This window comes from Molothrus aeneus, chromosome 28, assembly GCF_037042795.1.
Source record: "Molothrus aeneus isolate 106 chromosome 28, BPBGC_Maene_1.0, whole genome shotgun sequence".
Taxonomy (NCBI): domain Eukaryota; kingdom Metazoa; phylum Chordata; class Aves; order Passeriformes; family Icteridae; genus Molothrus; species Molothrus aeneus.
In genome coordinates this window covers 2,019,402-2,040,058 of record NC_089673.1, presented here as the reverse complement: position 1 = coordinate 2,040,058, position 20,657 = coordinate 2,019,402, and the positions used below count along the sequence as shown (strand labels likewise).

At 50.9% G+C, this 20,657-nt stretch overlaps 6 protein-coding genes across 7 annotated transcripts; 3 read left to right on the top strand and 3 right to left on the bottom strand.

Annotated features, from left to right (window-relative positions):
- The first annotated feature begins 797 nt into the window (after positions 1-797).
- Positions 798-1,586, top strand: LOC136567471 (feather keratin 1-like). Of its 2 annotated transcripts, none has more exons than XM_066567097.1 (2): positions 798-896; positions 1,260-1,586. In XM_066567097.1, the coding sequence occupies exons 1-2, from the start codon at positions 798-800 to the stop codon at positions 1,584-1,586; spliced, it is 426 nt and encodes a 141-aa protein (XP_066423194.1). The 2 variants fall into 2 exon arrangements, with proteins under 2 accessions (XP_066423194.1, XP_066423195.1); XM_066567098.1 differs by having other exon boundaries at positions 824-889; positions 1,272-1,586.
- Positions 1,587-5,328: 3,742 nt separating this feature from the next.
- On the bottom strand, positions 5,329-5,625 carry LOC136567475 (feather keratin 1-like). The gene has a single exon (XM_066567102.1). The coding sequence runs from the start codon at positions 5,623-5,625 to the stop codon at positions 5,329-5,331; it is 297 nt and encodes a 98-aa protein (XP_066423199.1).
- Positions 5,626-8,403: 2,778 nt separating this feature from the next.
- On the top strand, positions 8,404-8,691 carry LOC136567151 (feather keratin 2-like). The gene has a single exon (XM_066566657.1). The coding sequence runs from the start codon at positions 8,404-8,406 to the stop codon at positions 8,689-8,691; it is 288 nt and encodes a 95-aa protein (XP_066422754.1).
- A 2,907-nt stretch (positions 8,692-11,598) lies between these two features.
- Positions 11,599-12,298, bottom strand: LOC136567476 (feather keratin 2-like). The gene is made up of 2 exons (XM_066567103.1): positions 12,255-12,298; positions 11,599-11,916 (listed from the first exon to the last, which is right to left on the bottom strand). Exon 2 carries the CDS (start codon positions 11,893-11,895, stop codon positions 11,599-11,601), a length of 297 nt encoding a protein of 98 aa, XP_066423200.1. The 5' UTR covers positions 11,896-11,916; positions 12,255-12,298.
- A 2,989-nt stretch (positions 12,299-15,287) lies between these two features.
- Positions 15,288-15,987, top strand: LOC136567433 (feather keratin 2-like). The gene is made up of 2 exons (XM_066567052.1): positions 15,288-15,331; positions 15,670-15,987. Exon 2 carries the CDS (start codon positions 15,691-15,693, stop codon positions 15,985-15,987), a length of 297 nt encoding a protein of 98 aa, XP_066423149.1. The 5' UTR covers positions 15,288-15,331; positions 15,670-15,690.
- A 3,074-nt stretch (positions 15,988-19,061) lies between these two features.
- LOC136567150 (feather keratin 1-like) lies at positions 19,062-19,349 on the bottom strand. Its single transcript, XM_066566655.1, has one exon. It carries the CDS (start codon positions 19,347-19,349, stop codon positions 19,062-19,064), a length of 288 nt encoding a protein of 95 aa, XP_066422752.1.
- Positions 19,350-20,657: the final 1,308 nt, after the last annotated feature.

Below are 20,657 nucleotides of genomic sequence, written 5' to 3'. Positions count from 1 at the left end.
TTCTCTACACTTCCATCATCTGAAAGACACCCTCTTCCTGAGCAGCCCAGGATATTGTCAGATGCCATTTCCTCAAGGGCCCAGGGCTGTCCCATGGTGCCCTCCAGAACCCCTGTCCTCTGCTGTGAAGCTCTTTGGCATCCAATCATCTCCAGCCTGTAGAGAGAAGGAGATTTTTCTTCCCCCAGTAGGACCTTGTGCAGGTAAACCTTTCCTGCTGGTGACTTTCCAAGGAGCCCAATCTCTTGACAGCAATTCCTGCCATTAAAACCAAGGCCAAGAATCCCTTGAGTACCTCCACCTTTCCTGTAACCCTCGTCCTCAATGAAGCTGCTCCAGTCAGCCTTTGCAGTTCTCATCTACCTGGAAGAATTTCTTGTGCCCATCATGTATTTTGCCTGGTTCAAACCCAGCCAGGCCTTGGTTGTCCCTAGTCCTGCATCCTCAGACAAACTGGCAAACATTCTCTCCAGAAAAAAAGCTCAATAATAGGAAGACAGATGAAAATTCTTGCTACAAGGGGAGCTGTATACCATTGCAATTCACTCCAAGCCAACATCCCCTGTGTTCATGGGACCCCACCAAACTTCAAACACATCTTCTGACTTCACTGACACAGCATCACCAAGAATATCCTTGGGTGCCTCATCTCAGCACATGAAAGCAGAGCAGGAATGTTGAAAATGAGGAAATTAAATGGCAGCACAGGTTGACAGAAACCAAAACACAACCTGCGCCACTAGGTAGAACATTTTGGTTTTGAGGTGAGTCTGTTGGAAAATTACTGTTGTCATGCAATGTCTGTGGGCCTGGGGCAGTGCAGGAGCAGTATAAAAGCAGGTCCTTCTCCTCACTCTCTCATCCACTCCTCTCGCCTCCATCTCCTTCAGTACAAGGTGAGTCTGAAGCTTTTTCTCCTCTTTCTCTTCCTATTCCTCCAATGCACCTCAGCTCATACCTGCCCCAGTCCTACATGGGGTTGTGAACTGCTGTCATGGGAGAGGGAAGGGGAGGAAGTTCTGTCATCATCAGAGGCTGAAACTTGGCTGTGTCTCATGGCAATGGGCTAGGAAGGAACCTCTTTGGGCTTGGTTGCTGTCCAGGGGGTTCTTTTGGGCAGAAAGGAATGGGATACCTGTGGAGCTCACTGCAAAGTTCCCAGCTCTTTTCTCCAACTTGTGACTTATCTCACTCTTAGTGGAGTGCAAGACTGCTCTTCATCCACAGTTTCTGTTCTGCCTCTCATTTCTCTGTCACAGGTGCACCTGCAGCCCCAAGCCATGTCCTGCTACACCCGGTGCCAGCCCTGCCAGCCCTGTGGCCCCACCCCGCTGGGCAGCAGCTGCAATGAGCCCTGTGTCAGGCAGTGCCAGGACTCCACTGTGGCCATCCAGCCCTCGCCCGTGGTGGTGACCCTGCCTGGGCCCATCCTCAGCTCCTTCCCCCAGAACACCGCCGTGGGATCCTCCACCTCTGCTGCTGTTGGCAGCATCCTCAGCTCTCAGGGAGTGCCCATCAGCTCTGGGGGCTTTGGCCTCTCTGGCCTGGGCAGTGGCCTCTGTGGCAGGAGATGCTTCCCCTGCTAAAGGTGCTGGTGATGATTCCAGGGTGCGAACCTAAGGACTCAGCAGGATGGTTCTTCACTGGGGATGGAGCGTCAGCTTGTTGCTTCCTGAGGGGCTGAGCAAGCCCAGCAGCCCTTGCAGAAGGACTCTTGGCAAGCACAGCCCAGCCCTGCCTCTGCCCTGTTCCCCTCTTTTGTCTCCCTCTCCTTGTTCCCTTGTGCTTCCTGGGGCTGTGAGCCCCACACATCCATCCTGGGGAGCACCTGCTGGCCCTGCTCCTCTCTGGATCAGGCAGATGGACATCTTCTGAGATCTCCACCACTGTTATTTGGTGAAGATTCCTGTCTGCCTCTGTTGCTCCTTTAACTCATAATTATGTAGTTTTCATCTTTTGACTCATTAAAGTTCTACTGCATTTGAGCCATTGCCTTTTGTCATCATTTCCCCTGCACATGCCCTCACAAAATGACATGGGGCGTTATTGGGTATGCTTGTATGGGGACCATTATCACAGGATAGCTTTGACTATGCTCAGAGGGTGATCCTCTGTTTTTCAAATTTCTCTATCTATCTAGGGCTGGATGGAATGATTCAATACAGTTCATTGGCTAGAGCTCCATCAGAGATGCTGTCCTGGGAAAAGGGGAGATTTCCTCAACCCTTAATGTTTAATTTGTCTGTCAGTGCCCCAGAAAAGCTGAGACCCTTGTGCCAGCCAACTCTTGGGACTTCTGCTGATCACAGTGACCCTGAGATGTGTCACAAAGTCTCTTTTCCCAGCCTGGCAGTCAAAGAAGGAGTCAGAACTCTTCAGTTCTCATTCTCAAGGTTGTTTATTATTTCTTATCTATAAAATTCTTTCTCTGGCCTGCCGAGGTCCGTTCAGCAGGTCAGACAGAGGCACACTGGTGTTATCTTTTTATACTAAAAACTACGTGTACATTATTTACGATCACTTTCCAATACCTATCACCTATGTTAGACAGTGAGCTTCTACTCTAAACCAATCCAAAAGTGCCACCATCACAGCAGAAGATGGAGGCCAAGAAGAAGAAGAAGGAGAAAGGCTGGACACGCCCAGATTCCCCATCTTGCCTCCTGAGCCCCCATTCTAAAAACCCTAAAAAATCTATTTTTCACCCCATGACAAACTAACTATTATTCTACTTAGACTTTAGTGGCTTGCAGATCCTCATATAAGGTTGGTAATTTTTTCCATGGGTCACAATCCAAGTCACAGGTGTCTTGGGCTCTGTGCCAAGGTCTCTCAGCCCCCTGGCAGGGGTTTGGGCAATCCAGGAGAGCCAGAGGGATGTCCTGAATTCCAACAGCCACTGAGCCAGTGTCCAGTTAGGGGGGGCCCTGCACTGAGCTGGATCAGAGGGCAGCTCTACTGACTCACTCAGGGAAACACCATCAGCCTCAGGGAGAGCCCTCAGCAGATCTTCCCACTTTTTGACCCCTAAGTGGATTTTCCACTGTATTCAAGTATGTTCCCTGCTGCCAGAGACTGCAAACACCACTGAAGGACTGACACTGACAGTTAATGGAAGAATACTCTGAATACCACAAAATCATGACAGGTTATGGTTCGAGGATTGCCAGTGTGCCAGGGAAGAAGAATCAAGTGGGAAAATCCTCCCACTGGTTCAGATGAATTGATGAAAGAGCTGTGCCATGCCACAGAACATGCTCAGCCAAAAACTGTAGGCAAGTCTCTCCAAAGTAGAGAGCATGGTGCAAGGTGGTGGCTGATTGCATTTGTACAGCTCATGGGTTTTTTCTCTTTTCTCCCCTTCACTCAGTTCACCAGTGCCATGGTCCCATTCACCTCCTTGTCCACAATTTTTTTCCACTACTGGGACAATTACCATAGGTGTTGTTTGGGTCCCTACCTCAGCCCTGGTGTTCTCATGTGTGATTTGGGTGTCTGCCTCCACTGCTGCGTTCTTAAATGTAGTTCAGATGCATGGTGACATTCTCAGAAGTGATTTGGACCCCTGTCCTCTGATAGTACTGGTCAAGCTCCAGAGTTGTGTTAAAAGCTGTCACCAGCCACCTCAGGATAAATTTCACTGTTGCCACAGCAAAAAATTCTCTCTTTTTACACCACCCTGACACCTTGAACACCACATTAAGTCAATAGAGTTAATTAGTATTTTTCAACACCTCACACTAAGATGAAAAAGGACTTTGTGAGCCCGCACAACAAAACAACCTGCATCACTCATGGATGAGAATGGAGAGGTTTAATTGCTCATCCCCTGCACAGTCTCATCTTTCCTGGCCCTCAGGTGCCCATCAAAATATTCAATCACTCCCTCTCCTCAAAGAGTATGGTGGGAGAAGATAAAATTAATATACTGTGTATGGAGATAAAGGTAGTTTAATGAAGAAAAGCAAGGAAACACTGCAAAAACACAGGAAAAAAAATAGTTTTATTATCATCTTCCATCAGCTGTCAATGTCCAGCCTCTCCTGGGAAGCAGGGACTAGTACACTTAGCAGTTTCTTCCTTGACAAACAATCCATTAATAAATGCTCCCCTGCCAGCCCCTTCCTTTCTCTCAGCATTTTTTGCTGACCATGATGTCTCATGGTATCAAAAATCCCTTTGGTCAGCATGGGTCAGGCAGCCTGGCTATGTCCTCTCCCAGCCTCTTGACCACATCCACCTCCATGACCTTATGCAGAGGAGGGTGGAGAGACAGGGTTGATGCTGGGCAAGCACTGCCCAGAAAAACCCAAAATATTTCAGTTATCAGCACCATTCTAGCTCCAACTGCAAAGAATTCATAGCAGGGTTAATTTGGTGAAATTGAACTCCATCTTGTGTAAAACCTACACAATGCTATTATCTGTAGCCATTATATTTTCTGAAAAATCCTTTCCTTAGGATTTTTTCTCCTGAGAAGCTGAGAGGCCTCAGGAACAAAATGTAAACATTGATTATCTGCTGCTGTGGAATGCAACAGGTGCATCTGGGATTGGGCTCATGTGGTTGTTTCTAATTAATGGCCAATCACAGTCAGCTGGCTTGGACTCTCTGTCTGAGACACAAGCCTTTGTTATTCATTCTTTCTTTTTCTATTCTTAGCCAGCCTTCTGATGAAATCCTTTCTTCTATTCTTTTAGTATAGTTTTAATATAATTTATGTCATAAAATAATAAATCAAGCCTTCTGTAACATGGAGTCAGATCCTTGTCTCTTCCCTCATCCTAAGACCCCGTGAACACAGTCACAATTATCCATCACTGCATATTCATCCCAAGCAAACCCCCACAAAAACAGCTCTTAAAAACATATTTTCCCCTGGGCATATTGAGAAAGAACCTGCAGAGGAAAGAATGACACAGACACATGGGCCGGGATGCAGCAGAAATTTAATGAGACAAAACACAGAAACAAGCTTGGTCCCTCTGGAGGTCCCAGTGCAGAGAGCATGAGGGACAGAAGGGAATCTGTGCCCCAGCAGGTTCCACCTGCCTGATCCAGAGAGGGAGCAGGGCCAGCAGGTGCTCCCCAGGATGGCTGAGTGGGACTCACAGCCCCAGGGAGCACAAGGGAAAAAGGACACAGGAGGGAAAGGAGAGAGTGGCAGGGGACAGAGGCAGGCCTGGGCTGTGCTTGCCAAGAGTCCTTCTGCAAGGGCTGCTGGGCTTGCTCAGCCCCTCAGGAAGCAACAAGCTGACGCTCCATCCCCAGTGAAGAACCATCCTGCTGAGTCCTTAGGTTCACACCCTGGAATCATCACCAGCACCTTTAGCAGGGGAAGCATCTCCTGCCACAGAGGCCACTGCCCAGGCCAGAGAGGCCAAAGCCCCCAGAGCTGATGGGCACTCCCTGAGAGCTGAGGATGCTGCCAACAGCAGCAGAGCTGGAGGATCCCACGGCGGTGTTCTGGGGGAAGGAGCTGAGGATGGGCCCGGGCAGGGTCACCACCACGGGCGAGGGCTGGATGGCCACAGTGGAGTCCTGGCACTGCCTGACACAGGGCTCATTGCAGCTGCTGCCCAGCGGGGTGGGGCCACAGGGCTGGCACCGGGTGTAGCAGGACATGGCTTGGGGCTGCAGATGCACCTGAGAGAGAGAGAAGAGAGGAGCAGAGCATGAGAGGTGTTTGAAGTGCAGCCTCACCACACCGTGGCTCCATCCAAGCTGGAGATGCAGGGATGCCCACGGGTTTTTCCTCACATTTCACAGAATTCACAGAATCAGCAGGTTGGAAGAGACCTTCAAGATCATCGAATCCAACCCAGCCCCAACACCTCAACTAAACCCTGGCCCCCAGTCCAACATCGAGGCTTTGTTAAACACATCCAGGGATGGTGACTCCACCACCTCCCCAGGCAGACTATTCCAGAACTTTATCATCCTTTGTGATAAAGGGTTTTCACTTTTGTGTGAAAAACTTTTCCTATTATCCAACCTATATTTCCCTTGATGAACCTTGAGACTGTGACCTCTCATTCTGTCAGTGCTGCCTGCAGAAAGAGCCCAACCCCACCTGAGCAGAGCTACCTTTCAGGAAATTTTAGAGAGTGATAAGGTTTAGCCCACAGGTCCCTGCCAAGAGCAACCAATCTCAGAATGTTCCTGCCCAGACTATCACTCACTTCAGCAAAGCCCCAGCCTCCCTCCATGCGACCCTCTCTCACATTCCACCTCTCACAGAGCAGCCCCATGATGCAGCAAAGGACCAAGTGACAGGTATGCACTGGAAAACAGGAGGAGGAGGAGGAAGGAGAGGAGAAAAGTGACCCAACTCACTTGATCCCAAGTGGACTGAGGCAAGAGGAGTGGATGAGAGAGTTAGGATGAGCTCTCTCTTATATTGCCCCTGCACTGCCCCAGGCCCACAGTCACTGCACAAAGGTAGTAATTTTCCTACAGACTCACCTCCAAAGCAAAATATCTTCCCTAACACCACAGGCTGTGCTTTTATTTCCATCAACACTGCCATTTGTTTGCCTCATTCCTGACGTGATCATTAGGCATCCAAGGATTCCTTTCAAGTATTGAGATGAAAGACTGAAGGATTTCCCAGGCAGGGATAGATCAGCACAGGCAGAAGATGTGCTGGAGGTGTCTCTGGAAGGAAGGGATCATGGGACCAGGGAAAAATGGTGATTTCCACCTTCTTTGGCAGACAGTAAGGTCCTGCTGAGGGCAAGGTGTGAGTGTGGCTGTTTGGAGTTCTGGGCTTGGCTGCAGCCCAGTATTGGAGATGTTTTCTCTTAGCACAGCAGGAGCTGCCCTTGCTGGAGGGGAACTCATCCTGGCCTGGAACAAAACCTGTAGACATCAAACCCTCCTGCCTTGGCCTTTCACCAAAAGGCTGACACACAGCCAACACAAAATTAGAGCATGACTCGCCACAGGTAGAGAGAGTCCCTCCCTGGAAATTTGCCTACTGAAGGCATTCTCTTGCCCTCCGGGATGCATCCCAGCTGCCTCCATGCCTGCAGGGCAGGGAAGTGCAGCACTCATTGATGTGGCCTGGTTTTGTACCTCTTGAGCACATCCCTTATGCTCAGAGCTCCGCTTGGCTTCCTGTGATTTTCCTGAACCTTTCTTAATCCTTGCCCACAGGATGCCTAAGCTGCTGCCAGCTTTTCTAACTTCTTTTACTCTTGAAAGGTGCCTCCATCCTGCCAGATGCCTGACTGGGTGTAAATCAAAGGCAACTCCGACAAAGGGGAGAGAAAATGATGTATCTGACTCCATTGATATCAGAAGACTAATTAATGACTTTATTATACTATACTATATACATTTCATCTAAACTGAATCTGCCAAGCACTCACTCTGCACACACTGCACAGAATCTTGTGACTGTCAGTGACAGTCCTGACACACACACACACACCTGGCCCAGACAGGCCAAGGAAACAAATCACCATCACTGTGGGTAAAAAATCTCCACATTGCATTCTACTTTTAAACAAACACAGGCACAGCAAGTGATAAGAATTGTGTTTTCCCTTTCTCTGAGGTTCAGAGAATGTGAATCTCAGAAACCCTTGGGAAGAATTGTGCCTTGCTTTTCTCTGTGAAGAGAAATGTGGCAGTAGGGCTGTCCCTGCAGAGGCAGCTGCCACCAGGGGCAAGGCACTGCCCTGGGCCAGCATCCCCTGCCTGCAGGGACCCTCCGGCCTGGGGGCACCTCCTGTGCCTGCAGGGACACCTCTGATCCCGGGGGTGCTCAGGCCTGGCCTGGCACACGTGGAAGGAGCTGCAGCACAGAGCAAGCATGTCAGAAATGAGGAAATGAAATGGCAGCCTGGATGGAAATCAAACCACAGCGTGTGGCGTTAGGGCGGATATTTTGCTTTGGAGGTGAATGTGTTGGAAAATTACTGTCCTAGTGCAGTGCCTGGGGGAATGGGGCACTGCAGGAGCTGTATAAAAGGGGGACCTTCTCCTTGCTCTCTCATTCACTCCTCTCACCTCCATCTCCTTGGGATCAAGGTGAGTCTGAAGCCCTTGCTTTTCTTCCTCCTTTGGGCTTTCTGATCACATTCTGTGCTTTAAATCCATGTGGGTTGCTGAGAACTCCTTACTATGGGAGAGTGAAGGGGCAGAAGTTGTTCATGGAAAGAGGTTGGGTTTTGACTGAACTGTCACTTGAGCTGTGGAGGAGCCCAGGCTTGGTCATCCTTAGGGGGATTCCTTAGAACTGAGGAGGAAGTGAGGCTGCTGGGCGTCTCTAAACAGCATCGCGCAGTTTTGCGCTTCTGGCTTTTCTCCAGATGATGGACGAACAGAGTCCTCTCACTCAGCCCTTGCTCTGCTTCCCCCTTCTGTCTCTCTCAGGTGCACCTGCAGCCCCAAGCCATGTCCTGCTACACCCGGTGCCAGCCCTGTGGCCCCACCCCGCTGGGCAGCAGCTGCAATGAGCCCTGTGTCAGGCAGTGCCAGGACTCCACCGTCTTCATCCAGCCCTCGCCCGTGGTGGTGACCCTGCCTGGGCCCATCCTCAGCTCCTTCCCCCAGAACACCGCCGTGGGATCCTCCAGCTCTGCTGCTGTTGGCAGCATCCTCAGCTCTCAGGGAGTGCCCATCAGCTCTGGGGGCTTTGGCCTCTCTGGCCTGGGCAGTGGCCTCTGTGGCCTCCCCTGCTGAAACTGCTGGAGGCTGGAAGCTTCCTTCCCTGGGGAAGGAATCCAGGGACTGCCAGGATGGAACCAGCCCAGGGATAGAGCATCAGTGCTCTATCTACCACTCAGAGTGACTTCTTTCTCACCTTTTGACTCATTAAAGCTCTGCTGCATCTCAGCCTGTGCCTCTGTGTCATCCTTTCCCCTGCACATGCTCACCCAACATGTCCAGCAAGAGAGGTGTTGCTGTGTGGTTCTGGGAGGGTGTTGTTGGAAGTGGTCCTGTCATGGTTGTCAAAATCACATTCATTGTGTTAACATAGGATTGATTACTCATATTTAGTGTCACCTTTCTAATTTACTCTGCCTGTCTCTATCTACAAGAATTACCCCACACAGTTCAATGACCACCAGTACTCCAAAAATACTTTTAGTTCTCCCAACAAATCTTTCAAGTTTTCTCCTGTTGTCAGCAAGCCTGTGTCCTCAGCCTCTCATCCACAAGTAAATGTCCCACTTCTCTCACCACCCTGGTCAATCTTCATGTATTTCACTTCTCCTGCTGGAGATCTTTTTGAGTTACAGTGCAGTAGGCAGCACAGCATGCTTGATGCCATCTGTGGAGTGCTGAGCAGAGTGGGATCTTTGCTCCCATTAATGTCCTGTTCACAGTTGTGCTCCAATAGCCCAGGATGTTGATAATAATCCTTGGTGTCCAGGAACACTCCTAGAAGTTCCACCTGTTTTGATGGTGTTACCACAAAAGCACCTCATCCTTTTCAGAGACTGAACTGTGGGGATTCACAGACATGAACTGATGCCAGCAGAGCAAAGCCAGCTAATTACACAAGCTCACCACTATTTGTAGGTCACTTCATTCGTACAAAATCTTCCACTCAGACCCCTTTGTCCCAGTTCCTTTAGAAACACAATCTTCTGGATTATCATTCTCACACTAGTAATGTCCTTGTTACCTCTTTCACCAGCAAAGTCCTTGTTAATCTTCCCTCATCAGAGTGGTCAGTGTCAGAGGGTCAGAGTGACCAGACATGATGTCTTCCCTTCTGTTCTTGCCTTGAGTTTATCTCTCCCTCAGTTTTCACTGTACCAGGGCCAAAAGGTTGGTGGCACTGCCCAGCTCAGCTTCTGTAGCTGTCTGATCTTCCACACTGAGCCATGTGTCAGGGTTGGCTGCTACAAAGACAACTTCATGTGGAAGGGGCTGACAGCTGGTCTGTTAGCCAGAGAGAGTTACTTAGCTGAAGAAGAGGAGCTGGTAACAGTCACCTCTGGCCCTGAAAGGAGTTCTAGCAAGGTCATTGACATAGAAATCAAGGAGAAGAAAAGATAAACAGGGCGGCCTTGCAGTTGGATATTGGTGGAAAACAGTGGTGGAGACCTCCCTGCACCAATGAACATTCTGTTGATTTATTGGAGCCAATTAATAGGTATAAACTTTGTGAGAAGGTATAAAAGACAGGAAGCTGTTAAAATAAATAGTGAGAAGCCTTCTGAAGTGCATGGTGTTCTCCTGTGTGTTGTGACCATCTCAACAGCAACAACTTTAAATCTGGACTCTCTGAGGGTGTGTGTCACAGTGCCCACCTGCATCCTGCAGCAGTTCAGCCATTCCCCTCCCTCAGCTGCTCCTGCACAGCCCTTGGAGACTCTCAGCCCACACCTGATGCCTCTCCCTGCCTCCCTGTCCCCAAAAACTCTCCCAGGAAAGTTGCATTCTGGAAATCCACAATATCAGAACAGCCTGGGAGAAGAAAGGACTGAGAGCAGACCTTTAAGGAAGGCATGGGGACACTGGAGATTGAAAAGTGGACATGAATCAGCAATGTGTGTTTGCAGATCAGAAATTCCATCAAGTTCAGGGTTGCACAAACAGAAACACGGCCAGCAGGTAAAAGGAGGAGATTCTCCTCTTTATCTGCTCTTCTTAAACCCCACCTGGAACTCTGAATCCAGTCCTGAGTCCTTAATTCAAAGTAGGCATGGACCTGTTAGAGCAGCTCCAGACAAGGGCTGCAGAAATGATCACAACAGATGCATTGCCCCTACCATGGAGAAAGGCTAAGGGACTTGAGTCTTTCAGGCAGGAGAAGAGCAGGCTCTGGGGACACCCTTTGATATGTAAAGGGGATGAATGAAGAAGTTGGAGAGAGATGTTTACTCAAGGCCTGTAGTTATTGGACAAAAAGCAAGAGTTTTAAATTGAAATAGGATAAATACAGAAGGGACATAAGGTAGAATTTTACTGTGATGAGTGTAATAAGAGACTTGGAAATGTTGCCTAGAAAATGATGGGGTGTCCCATCTTGGGAAGGGTTCAAGGTCAGGTTTGCTCCAACCTTATGTGACGCAGTGAAGGATGTTTGTGTCATGGCAAAAGAGTTGGACTACATAAACCTTAATGGTCTCTTCCACCCAGACGCATTCTGTGCTCCCATGATAACAGGGGTCTGTGAGAAGGCAGCCAAATGCCCTCTGTCCCTCTCTTTCAGAAACCTTTCAGATCCATGGGATCTGCTGGAGTCTGATGGGAATCCAGTACCTCTGTCTGGGCAGTAACACATTCACTGCCGAGTATTTGTGTCACGGTGTTGAGCTGAGAAAGGAAAAGAAGCGCAAACAAAGTGGATGTTTACCACCGGAAAAGGTAGAGAAATTCTATCCTCATCCAAAGAGGCAGAGAAACAGCACCCAGAGGGTCCCTCAGTCACACTGAGCACTCCCAATACCAGCCTGTGTTGACAGCCAGTGCAAAACCAGGCCCAACAACACCCCCAAAAACACCCCTGGGGCAACATCTCTGCCTTGGGCAAAGGATGACACAGAGGGACAGGCTGGGATGATGCAGAATTTAATGAGTCAAAAGAGGGAGGAGAGGGGGATCCAGGCGGAGGCCACAGTGCAGGGAGCAGCTTCAGCAGGGGAGGCTCCTCACGCCACAGAGGCCACTGCCCAGGCCAGAGAGGCCAAAGCCCCCAGAGCTGATGGGCACTCCCTGAGAGCTGAGGATGCTGCCAACAGCAGCAGAGCTGGAGGATCCCACGGCGGTGTTCTGGGGGAAGGAGCTGAGGATGGGCCCAGGCAGGGTCACCACCACGGGCGAGGGCTGGATGAAGACGGTGGAGTCCTGGCACTGCCTGACACAGGGCTCATTGCAGCTGCTGCCCAGCGGGGTGGGGCCACAGGGCTGGCACCGGGTGTAGCAGGACATGGCTTGGGGCTGCAGATGCACCTGAGAGAGAAGAGAGGAGCGGACCGTGAGGGGAGTTTTAAGAGCAGCCTCACCACACCAGGAGGGAGATCCTTTCTCTCAGCCCCTATGAGCACCACCATGAAGGCCAAAGCCAGGGACAACCCCTCCCAACCCACAGCTCAGGGGACACCTCAGTCTATATCCAGACTTTCTCCACAACACATCTCCCCTCTCCCAAGCAGCCTCAAGACACAGCAGGGAACAAGGACAGACATATCTGATCAGAAATCCCAGAGAATTACAAGGGGGAAGAGAAAAGGAAGGAGAAAGAGCACAAGGAGAACCCAGAGGAAGACAAGAAAGGGCTCAAAACTCACCTTGTTCCCAACAAGATGGAGCTGAAGGAGTGGATGGGAGAGTGAGGAGAAGATGCTGCTTTTATACTGCTCCTGCACCGCCCCAGGCCCACAGGCACTGCACAGGGCAGTAATTTTCCTACTCACTCATCTCCAAAGCAGACTGTCCTCCCAAATGCCCCAGGTTGTGCTCTGGTTTCTGTCAACGCTGCCATTTCATTTCCCCATTGCTGACATGGCCATTAGGCCACAGAGGATCTTTTGAAGTGTTGGCATGAGAGGCCTGAGGCTTTCCTGAGCACCATCACGTCAGTACAGGCAGAAGATGTGCCCCCACGTGCTCCAGAGGGCTGTGGCTGTGGGCAAGTATGTGGGGAGTGTTTTTACAAACTCCTGTGTGGAAACATGGTCGTTCCTTCCCACCAAACAATCCCCTCCTGAGCACCTGAAGTCTTCCCTCAGTGTGGGCGTGCTGCATCCCTGTCCCTTCTGCTGCCTCCCTGCTCAGGCCACAGCTCACTGGGCATTGCCTCTCTGGGCAGGTTTGGTGCATTGCTGGTTTCAAATGGCTTTGCCCAAGGAAATCTCCTTCAGGGAAGACATCTCCTGGTTGATTTGGCACAGTTGTCTCCTCTCATTGCCATCTCCGGGGGACCCCAGCCTGTGCTGTCCACAGGCTTGTGGAAGGAGGTTGTTGTCCTCCCTAATCCTGTGATTCCTGAAGAAGTTCTTTAGGGCTGGGCCTCACTGTCCTCTCTGTCAGAGGCGTCTGTTGGCAATTTCCTGCATGTTTTGTACCAAAATCTGCAGGACACACAAGCACAGGACACTTTTTCAAAACACATTGTCAATGCTGCAAGAATCCCTGACCTGTGAGGGAGCTGCTAAGCATCCCTTTTTCACTGAGCATTGCCTCTCTGGGAGGTTTGGTGCTGGTTTCAAATGGCTTTGCCCAAGGAAATCTTCTCCTTCAGGGAAGACTTCTCCTGGTTTATTTGGCAGAATTGTCTCTTCTCACTGCCATCTCTGGGGCACCCCAACCTGTGCTGTCAGCAGGCTTGTGGAAGGAGAGCACTGTCCTATCAAAAACCTCTTGATCACCCAACAAATCCTGTGGGCTCAGGTGCCTCAGCTCTCACCACCTCAGGGATATATTGGCTCTTGGGACATCACTCTCTTTCTCCCCTCTCCTCACCCCATGATGCATTTTGGCTGCACCCTGACCTGGGGGACGCACAAAATCCTCCCCACTTTTTCAAAACTCACTGTCAGTGCTGAGAACACCCCAGTGCTGCCAAGCTGGTCAGGCTGAGGGCAATGGCCTTTGGTGTGATGGTGTTCTCTGGGGTTTTTGAATGAGGGAAGAGAAGGAGATCTGACTCCATGTTACAGAAGGCTTGATTTATTATTTTATATATTACATTAAAACTATACTAGAAGAATAGAAGAAAAGGTTTCATCAGAAGGCTAGCTAAGCTAAGAATAGAAAAGGAATGATAACAAAGGTTTGTGTCTCGGACAGAGGGTCTGAGCCAGCTGGGCTGTGATTGGTCATTAATTACAAACAACCACATGAGCCAAATCCCAGATGCACCTGGTGCATTCCACAGCAGCAGATAACCATTGGTTACATTTTGTTCCTGAGGCCTCTCAGCTTCTCAGGAGGGAAAAATCCTAAGGAAAGGATTTTTCATAAGAAGATGTCTGTGACACTTTGGGGTTGCCTGCTGGGGTGTGGGGACAGGCCTGTGCTTGAAGATGGCTGTCCTGGAAAAGAAGTGGAGTTGCCCAAAGGATTGAGGCCTGGCAGGATCCTGAGGCCTGGCAGGACCCTGCAGTGCCACATGCCTGGGGATGCTCAGGGAGGGGATGTGCTCAGAAAAGCCCTGGCTACAAAACCTGCTCTCAAAATACACCATGGACTGATGCACTGCCCTGCCCTGCAGACATGGAGGCAGCTGGGATGCATCCCAGAGGGCAAGGGAATGCCTTCAGTAGGCAAATTTCCAGGGAGAGACTCTCCCTACCAGTGGCAAGTCATGCTCTAATTTTGGGTTGGCTGTGTGTCAGCCTTTTGGTGTGAGGCCAAGGCAGGAGGGTGTGATGTCTGCAGGGCTGTCCAAGGCAGGGCTGAGTCCCCCTCCAGCAGGGGCAGCTCCATCCTAGCCCAGGGAAAAGGGATGCTTGGCAGCTCCCTCACAGGTCAGAGATTCTTGCAGGATTGACAATGTGTATTGAAAAGGTGGCCTGTGCTTGTGTGTCCTGCAGATTTTGGTACAAAACATGCAGGAAATTGTGTTGTGGGGTGAGGAGAGAGGGAAGAACATGGTGATATCTTGGGAGCCAACAAACCCCTCTGACAGAGAGGACAGTGAGGCCCAACCCTAAAGAACTTCTTCAGGAATCACAGGATTAGGGAGGACAACAACCTCCTTCCACAAGCCTGTGGACAGCACAGGCTGGGGTCCCCCGGAGATGGCAATGAGAGGAGACAACTGTGCCAAATCAACCAGGAGATGTCTTCCCTGAAGGAGATTTCCTTGGGCAAAGCCATTTGAAACCAGCAATGCACCAAACCTGCCCAGAGAGGCAATGCCCAGTGAGCTGTGGCCTGAGCAGGGAGGCAGCAGAAGGGACAGGGATGCAGCACGCCCACACTGAGGGAAGACTTCAGGTGCTCAGGAGGGGATTGTTTGGTGGGAAGGAACGACCATGTTTCCACACAGGAGTTTGTAAAAACACTCCCCACATACTTGCCCACAGCCACAGCCCTCTGGAGCACGTGGGGGCACATCTTCTGCCTGTACTGACGTGATGGTGCTCGGGAAAGCCTCAGGCCTCTCATGCCAACACTTCAAAAGATCCTCTGTGGCCTAATGGCCATGTCAGCAATGGGGAAATGAAATGGCAGCGTTGACAGAAACCAGAGCACAACCTGGGGCATTTGGGAGGACAGTCTGCTTTGGAGATGAGTGAGTAGGAAAATTACTGCCCTGTGCAGTGCCTGTGGGCCTGGGGCGGTGCAGGAGCAGTATAAAAGCAGCATCTTCTCCTCACTCTCCCATCCACTCCTTCAGCTCCATCTTGTTGGGAACAAGGTGAGTTTTGAGCCCTTTCTTGTCTTCCTCTGGGTTCTCCTTGTGCTCTTTCTCCTTCCTTTTCTCTTCCCCCTTGTAATTCTCTGGGATTTCTGATCAGATATGTCTGTCCTTGTTCCCTGCTGTGTCTTGAGGCTGCTTGGGAGAGGGGAGATGTGTTGTGGAGAAAGTCTGGATATAGACTGAGGTGTCCCCTGAGCTGTGGGTTGGGAGGGGTTGTCCCTGGCTTTGGCCTTCATGGTGGTGCTCATAGGGGCTGAGAGAAAGGATCTCCCTCCTGGTGTGGTGAGGCTGCTCTTAAAACTCCCCTCACGGTCCGCTCCTCGCTTCTCTCTCAGGTGCATCTGCAGCCCCAAGCCATGTCCTGCTACACCCGGTGCCAGCCCTGTGGCCCCACCCCGCTGGGCAGCAGCTGCAATGAGCCCTGTGTCAGGCAGTGCCAGGACTCCACCGTCTTCATCCAGCCCTCGCCCGTGGTGGTGACCCTGCCTGGGCCCATCCTCAGCTCCTTCCCCCAGAACACCGCCGTGGGATCCTCCAGCTCTGCTGCTGTTGGCAGCATCCTCAGCTCTCAGGGAGTGCCCATCAGCTCTGGGGGCTTTGGCCTCTCTGGCCTGGGCAGTGGCCTCTGTGGCGTGAGGAGCCTCCCCTGCTAAAGCTGCTGGAAAGTGGAAGCTTCCTTCCCTGGGGAAGGAATCCAGGGACTCCCAGGTGGTACAAGCCCAGGGATTGAGCATCAGTGCTCTGTCTACCACTCAGAGTGACTTCTTGTGCTCCCTGGGCTGTGTGTCCCACACAGCCATCCTGGGGAGCACCCGCTGGCCCTGCTCCCTCTGTGCATCAGGCAGGTGGAACCTGCTGGGATCTCTGCCACAGCCATGTGATTGAGATTCTGAGCTGCCCCTGCTGCTCTCTGCACTGAGGCCTCCACTCAGCGTGACCTTGTTCTCATCTTTTGACTCATTAAATTTCTTTTGCATCCCAGCCCATGCCTCTGTGTCATCTTTTCCCTGTTGTCATTCTCCCAAGATTCCCAAGGATGAGGTGTTGCTCGGGGATGGTTCTGTGTGACAGATTTAGGAGGTGTTTGGATGCCTTTTAAGACAGGAGAATTAAATCTGCTTTATTATGGTATTGCTGCTTTCTATCCTTCTTGCTATGCTTGGAGCTGGTAGAATGAACCAATCCTCTTCTCTGGCCCTGTCTACTCCAAGGACGATTTCCTGTGTCCTGCAGCAGTCCAGCCCTCCCTCAGCTGCTTCTGGACAGCCCTTTGAGTCACTCAGCCCACACCTGCTGTCTCTCTTCCTTCCCACTGTCTTTTCCTGCCACCATCTCTCCAAAAACTTTCCTAGGAAGCCCTGGGCAGAGACAAGGAAGGAGCAGGGCAAAGAGGACAAGCACTGCAGGTGGGTCCTTGTGGTGTTATGAGCAGCACTAAGCACTGAGCAGTGTCCTCATCATCTGCTGACCCAGTGGGAAGGGGGGAAATTGGAAAAGCAAGAGCGCGACACACCCTGGTGTCAAGAGCAGGACATTCTGTGCAGCAATGGGAGAAAAAAGAGAAAACCAAGTGGTTCCAAGGCAATCATGTGGCTGCAGCAGATCAATGCCTAAGCAGTGTCCAAAGAATGGCTACTCTGGGAAGACTGTCCATAGATTTATTGCTAAGCATATTGCTATATGTGCCCAGTGCTGTGGTGGAATCACCATCCCTGGACGTATTTAAACGATATTTAGTTGTGACACTTGGGGACATGGTTTAGTGTTGGGCTTGGAAGAGCTGGGTTAATGGTTGGACCCCTTAATCTTAAAGGTCTTTTCATACCTAAGTGATTCTATGATTCTACATGACCAGGAACAGCCCTTTTGTCAGCTGAGGTCATTTGTCCTTCTGCAGAATGGGCTCCAAGGCCAGGAGGGAGGTTTGGGCAAAGCTGGATCTGATGGTCAGAGGATCAGTTGGGGAGTCATGGCTTCCTTCCTCATCTGCAAGTCACAGAGAGACATTTTCAAGAGAATTCTGGGAGCATCCAAGGATTTATACTCATGGGCTCAATGTCCAAGTGGAAACCAGTGATGAGTGGTGTCCATCAGGGATCAGTACAGGGACCAATATTTGTTAACATGGTCATCAATAACATAGATAGTGGGACTGAGTGGACACTCAACAAGTGAATGTCACCAAGCTGAGGCTTGAGGAAAGTGTTTCAATTCAGAGGGATCTTGGCAGATTTGAGAATGGTCCCATGTGAAACTCAGGAACTTCAACAAGGCCAGCACTGGAAGAGAAATGGTTTAGACCAGCCCTGCAGAGAAGGAACCAGAAATCACGGAGGTAGAAAAATTGGACATGGGCCAGCAATGTGTTCTTGACATGCAGAAATTCAGTCATGTCTTGGTCTGCACAAACAGAAACACAGCCAGCAGGTCAGCTCTTGTTAGACCCTTCCTGGAACCCTGAATCCAGTCTGGAGTCCTCAATTCAAAATAGGCATGGACCTGTTAGAGCAGCTCCAGACAAGGGCTGCAGAAATGATCACACAGATGCATTGTCCCTGCCATGGAGAAAGGCTGAGGGACTTGAGTTTTTTCAGGCAGGCTCTGGGGAGACCTTATTGCAGCATTTCAATATGTAAAGGGGAGAGAAAAGGAAGCTGGAGAGAGATATTATATCAAGGCCTGCAGTGACTGGGCAAGGAGCAACACTTTTAAACTGAAATAGGGTAGATGTAGGTGGGACATAAGGAAGAAGTTAATGATGCGGTGGGAAATGGAAAATGGCATGTCCCATCATGGGAAGTGTTCAGGGTGAGTTTTAGTGGAACTTTGAGTGACTGGTACAGTGGCACAGTACTGATAGGAAGGGTTTGCCTGGCACCTGATGGGAACCTGGAAGCTGTGTCCTTGCAGCAACACATTCACTGCTTGGTACCTCCAATGCAGCGCTGAGCTGACTGAGAGACAATGAGAAAGTGTGTGAAGTACAAGGTAGCCACTGAACTCTTTACAGAAATTCCATTCTGATGCAAAGAGGCAGAGAAACTCAAAACCCAGAGGGTCACTCAGTGCACACTGAGCACTCAGGAAAAGATTTCGGCTGATGTAATTGTGGTCTTGCAGTACCTGAAGGGAATCCACAGTCAAGATGGAGAGAGACTATTTACAAGAATATGTGTAGTGACAGGACAAGGGGAATGGCTTCACACTAACAGAAAGTAAATTTAGACTGTATATCAAGAAGCAATCCTTTATAACAAGGGTGGGGAGGACCTGGCACAGGGTGCCCAGAGAAGCTGTGGCTGCCCCTGGATCTCTGGAGGCGTTCAAGGCCAGGCTGAGATGGGGCTTGCAGCAATCTGGGATAGTGTAAGTTGTCCCTGACCATGAGAGGGGATGGAACTGGATGAGCTTTGAGGTCCTTTCCAAGCCAACCCATCCTGGGATTTTACCATTCTTTTCAGATCCATTGAGACAAGGAAACTCAGAACCCAGAGGGTCCCTCAGTGCACACTGAGCACTCCCAATGCCAGCCTGTGTTGACAGCCAGTGCAAAACCAGCCCCAACAACACCCCCCAAAAACATCCCTGGGGCAACATCTCTGCCTTGGGAGAGTGTCTGCAGGGCAAAGGATGACACAGAGGCACAGGCTGGGATGCAGCAGAGCTTTAATGGGTCAAAAGAGGGAGGAGAGGGGGATCCAGGTGGAGACTCCCAGGTGGAGCAGTTTCAGCAGGGGAGGCCACAGAGGCCACTGCCCAGGCCAGAGAGGCCAAAGCCCCCAGAGCTGATGGGCACTCCCTGAGAGCTGAGGATGCTGCCAACAGCAGCAGAGCTGGAGGATCCCACGGCGGTGTTCTGGGGGAAGGAGCTGAGGATGGGCCCAGGCAGGGTCACCACCACGGGCGAGGGCTGGATGAAGACGGTGGAGTCCTGGCACTGCCTGACACAGGGCTCATTGCAGCTGCTGCCCAGCGGGGTGGGGCCACAGGGCTGGCACCGGGTGAAGCAGGACATGGCTGTGGGCTGCAGATGCACCTGGGAGAGAGGGAAAGAAAAAGTCATGAGGGGTTTTTGAAGAGCAACTCATCACCCCACCATGCAGCTACACTCTCAAGCCAAGATGGGAACAAGAGCTGGAGGTGTTGTATTGATGCCCACCGGCTTCTTCTTCCATTTAGCCAAAGAAGTTCCCAGCCAAGAGCAACCAAGCCCAGGGTAATCCCACCTATCCCATCCCTCACTTCAGCTGTGTCCCAAACTCTCCCTGTGCACACTTTCTGTTCCTGTCCCTCTCCCACCATAAGCAGCCCTGTGACCTGGCATAGAACAAAGGGGCAGGTACATCCAGAAAACAGGAGGGAGAATAGAAGGAGTGAGAGGAGAAAAATCTTCAACCTTACCTTGTTCTCAATAAGATGGAGACAGAGACAAGAGGATTGGATGTGAGAGTGAGGAGAAGGTGCTGCTTTTATACTGATCCTGCACTGCCCCTGGCCCACAGTCACTTCAGTAAGGCAGTAATTTTCCTACAGACTCATCACCAAAGCAAAATATCCTCCCTAATGCCACAGGTTGTGCTTTTGTTTCTGTCAACGCTGCCATTTCATTTCCTCATTGCTGACATTCCTGCTCTGCCTTGCATGATCCTTTCATGTGCCACAACTTGAAGATACCCCATGAAGAGTCATGCCAGTGAGTGCAGAGGTACAGGAGGGGTCCTGGGCAGGCAGATGTTGGCTTGGGACAGTGAAGTTCTGTTTGTAATTGCAGTGAGTGAGCTCCAAGTCAAGGATAGCCTGAGAAAAGCCAACCCATACAAGCAGAGGGTAGAAGGGAGGCACTGGCCTCATCTTCATGGCCTGAGGCTTCTCTCAGGCTGTGGTGGGGAGGCTCTCCTGAATGTTTTACAGAGCTAAAGGTTTGTGGAAAACATCTCCCCACCATCTGGGACACATCCCTTGGCTTTACATGACATAACTTCTGCCATTAGTGCTTCTTCATGCTTCGTTTCCCCTGACCCAAAGGCTGCCTCAGCCTGGAGCACAAATCAGCACCTGGGCATGTTTCACCTTTCAGAGAAGTTGAATCATGCCCAGCTCCCGAGTGAGTGAGAGCTGGAAGGACCCTGTGGTACCGCATGCCTGGGGATGCTCAGGGAGGGGATGTGCTCAGAAGGGCCCAGCTCTCAAACCACATCAAGCAGGGCTGCACTTCCCTGCCCTGCAGACATGGAGGCAGCTGGGGAGCATCGCAGGAGGGCAAGGGAATGCCTTGAGTAGGCAAATTTCCAGGGGGAGACTCTCTCTACCTGTGGGGAGTCAC

Excerpts from the sequence above, each read along its gene's own strand:
- LOC136567150 (XM_066566655.1), bottom strand. The coding sequence starts at position 19,349 with ATGTCCTGCTTCACCCGGTGCCAGCCCTGTGGCCCCACCCCGCTGGGC.
- LOC136567151 (XM_066566657.1), top strand. The coding sequence starts at position 8,404 with ATGTCCTGCTACACCCGGTGCCAGCCCTGTGGCCCCACCCCGCTGGGC.
- LOC136567476 (XM_066567103.1), bottom strand. The coding sequence starts at position 11,895 with ATGTCCTGCTACACCCGGTGCCAGCCCTGTGGCCCCACCCCGCTGGGC.
- LOC136567475 (XM_066567102.1), bottom strand. The coding sequence starts at position 5,625 with ATGTCCTGCTACACCCGGTGCCAGCCCTGTGGCCCCACCCCGCTGGGC.
- LOC136567433 (XM_066567052.1), top strand. The coding sequence starts at position 15,691 with ATGTCCTGCTACACCCGGTGCCAGCCCTGTGGCCCCACCCCGCTGGGC.
- LOC136567471 (XM_066567097.1), top strand. The coding sequence starts at position 798 with ATGTCTGTGGGCCTGGGGCAGTGCAGGAGCAGTATAAAAGCAGGTCCT. Across the intron at positions 897-1,259 it reads TCCATCTCCTTCAGTACAAG|GTGCACCTGCAGCCCCAAGC; the intron begins GTGAGTCTGAAG and ends TCTCTGTCACAG.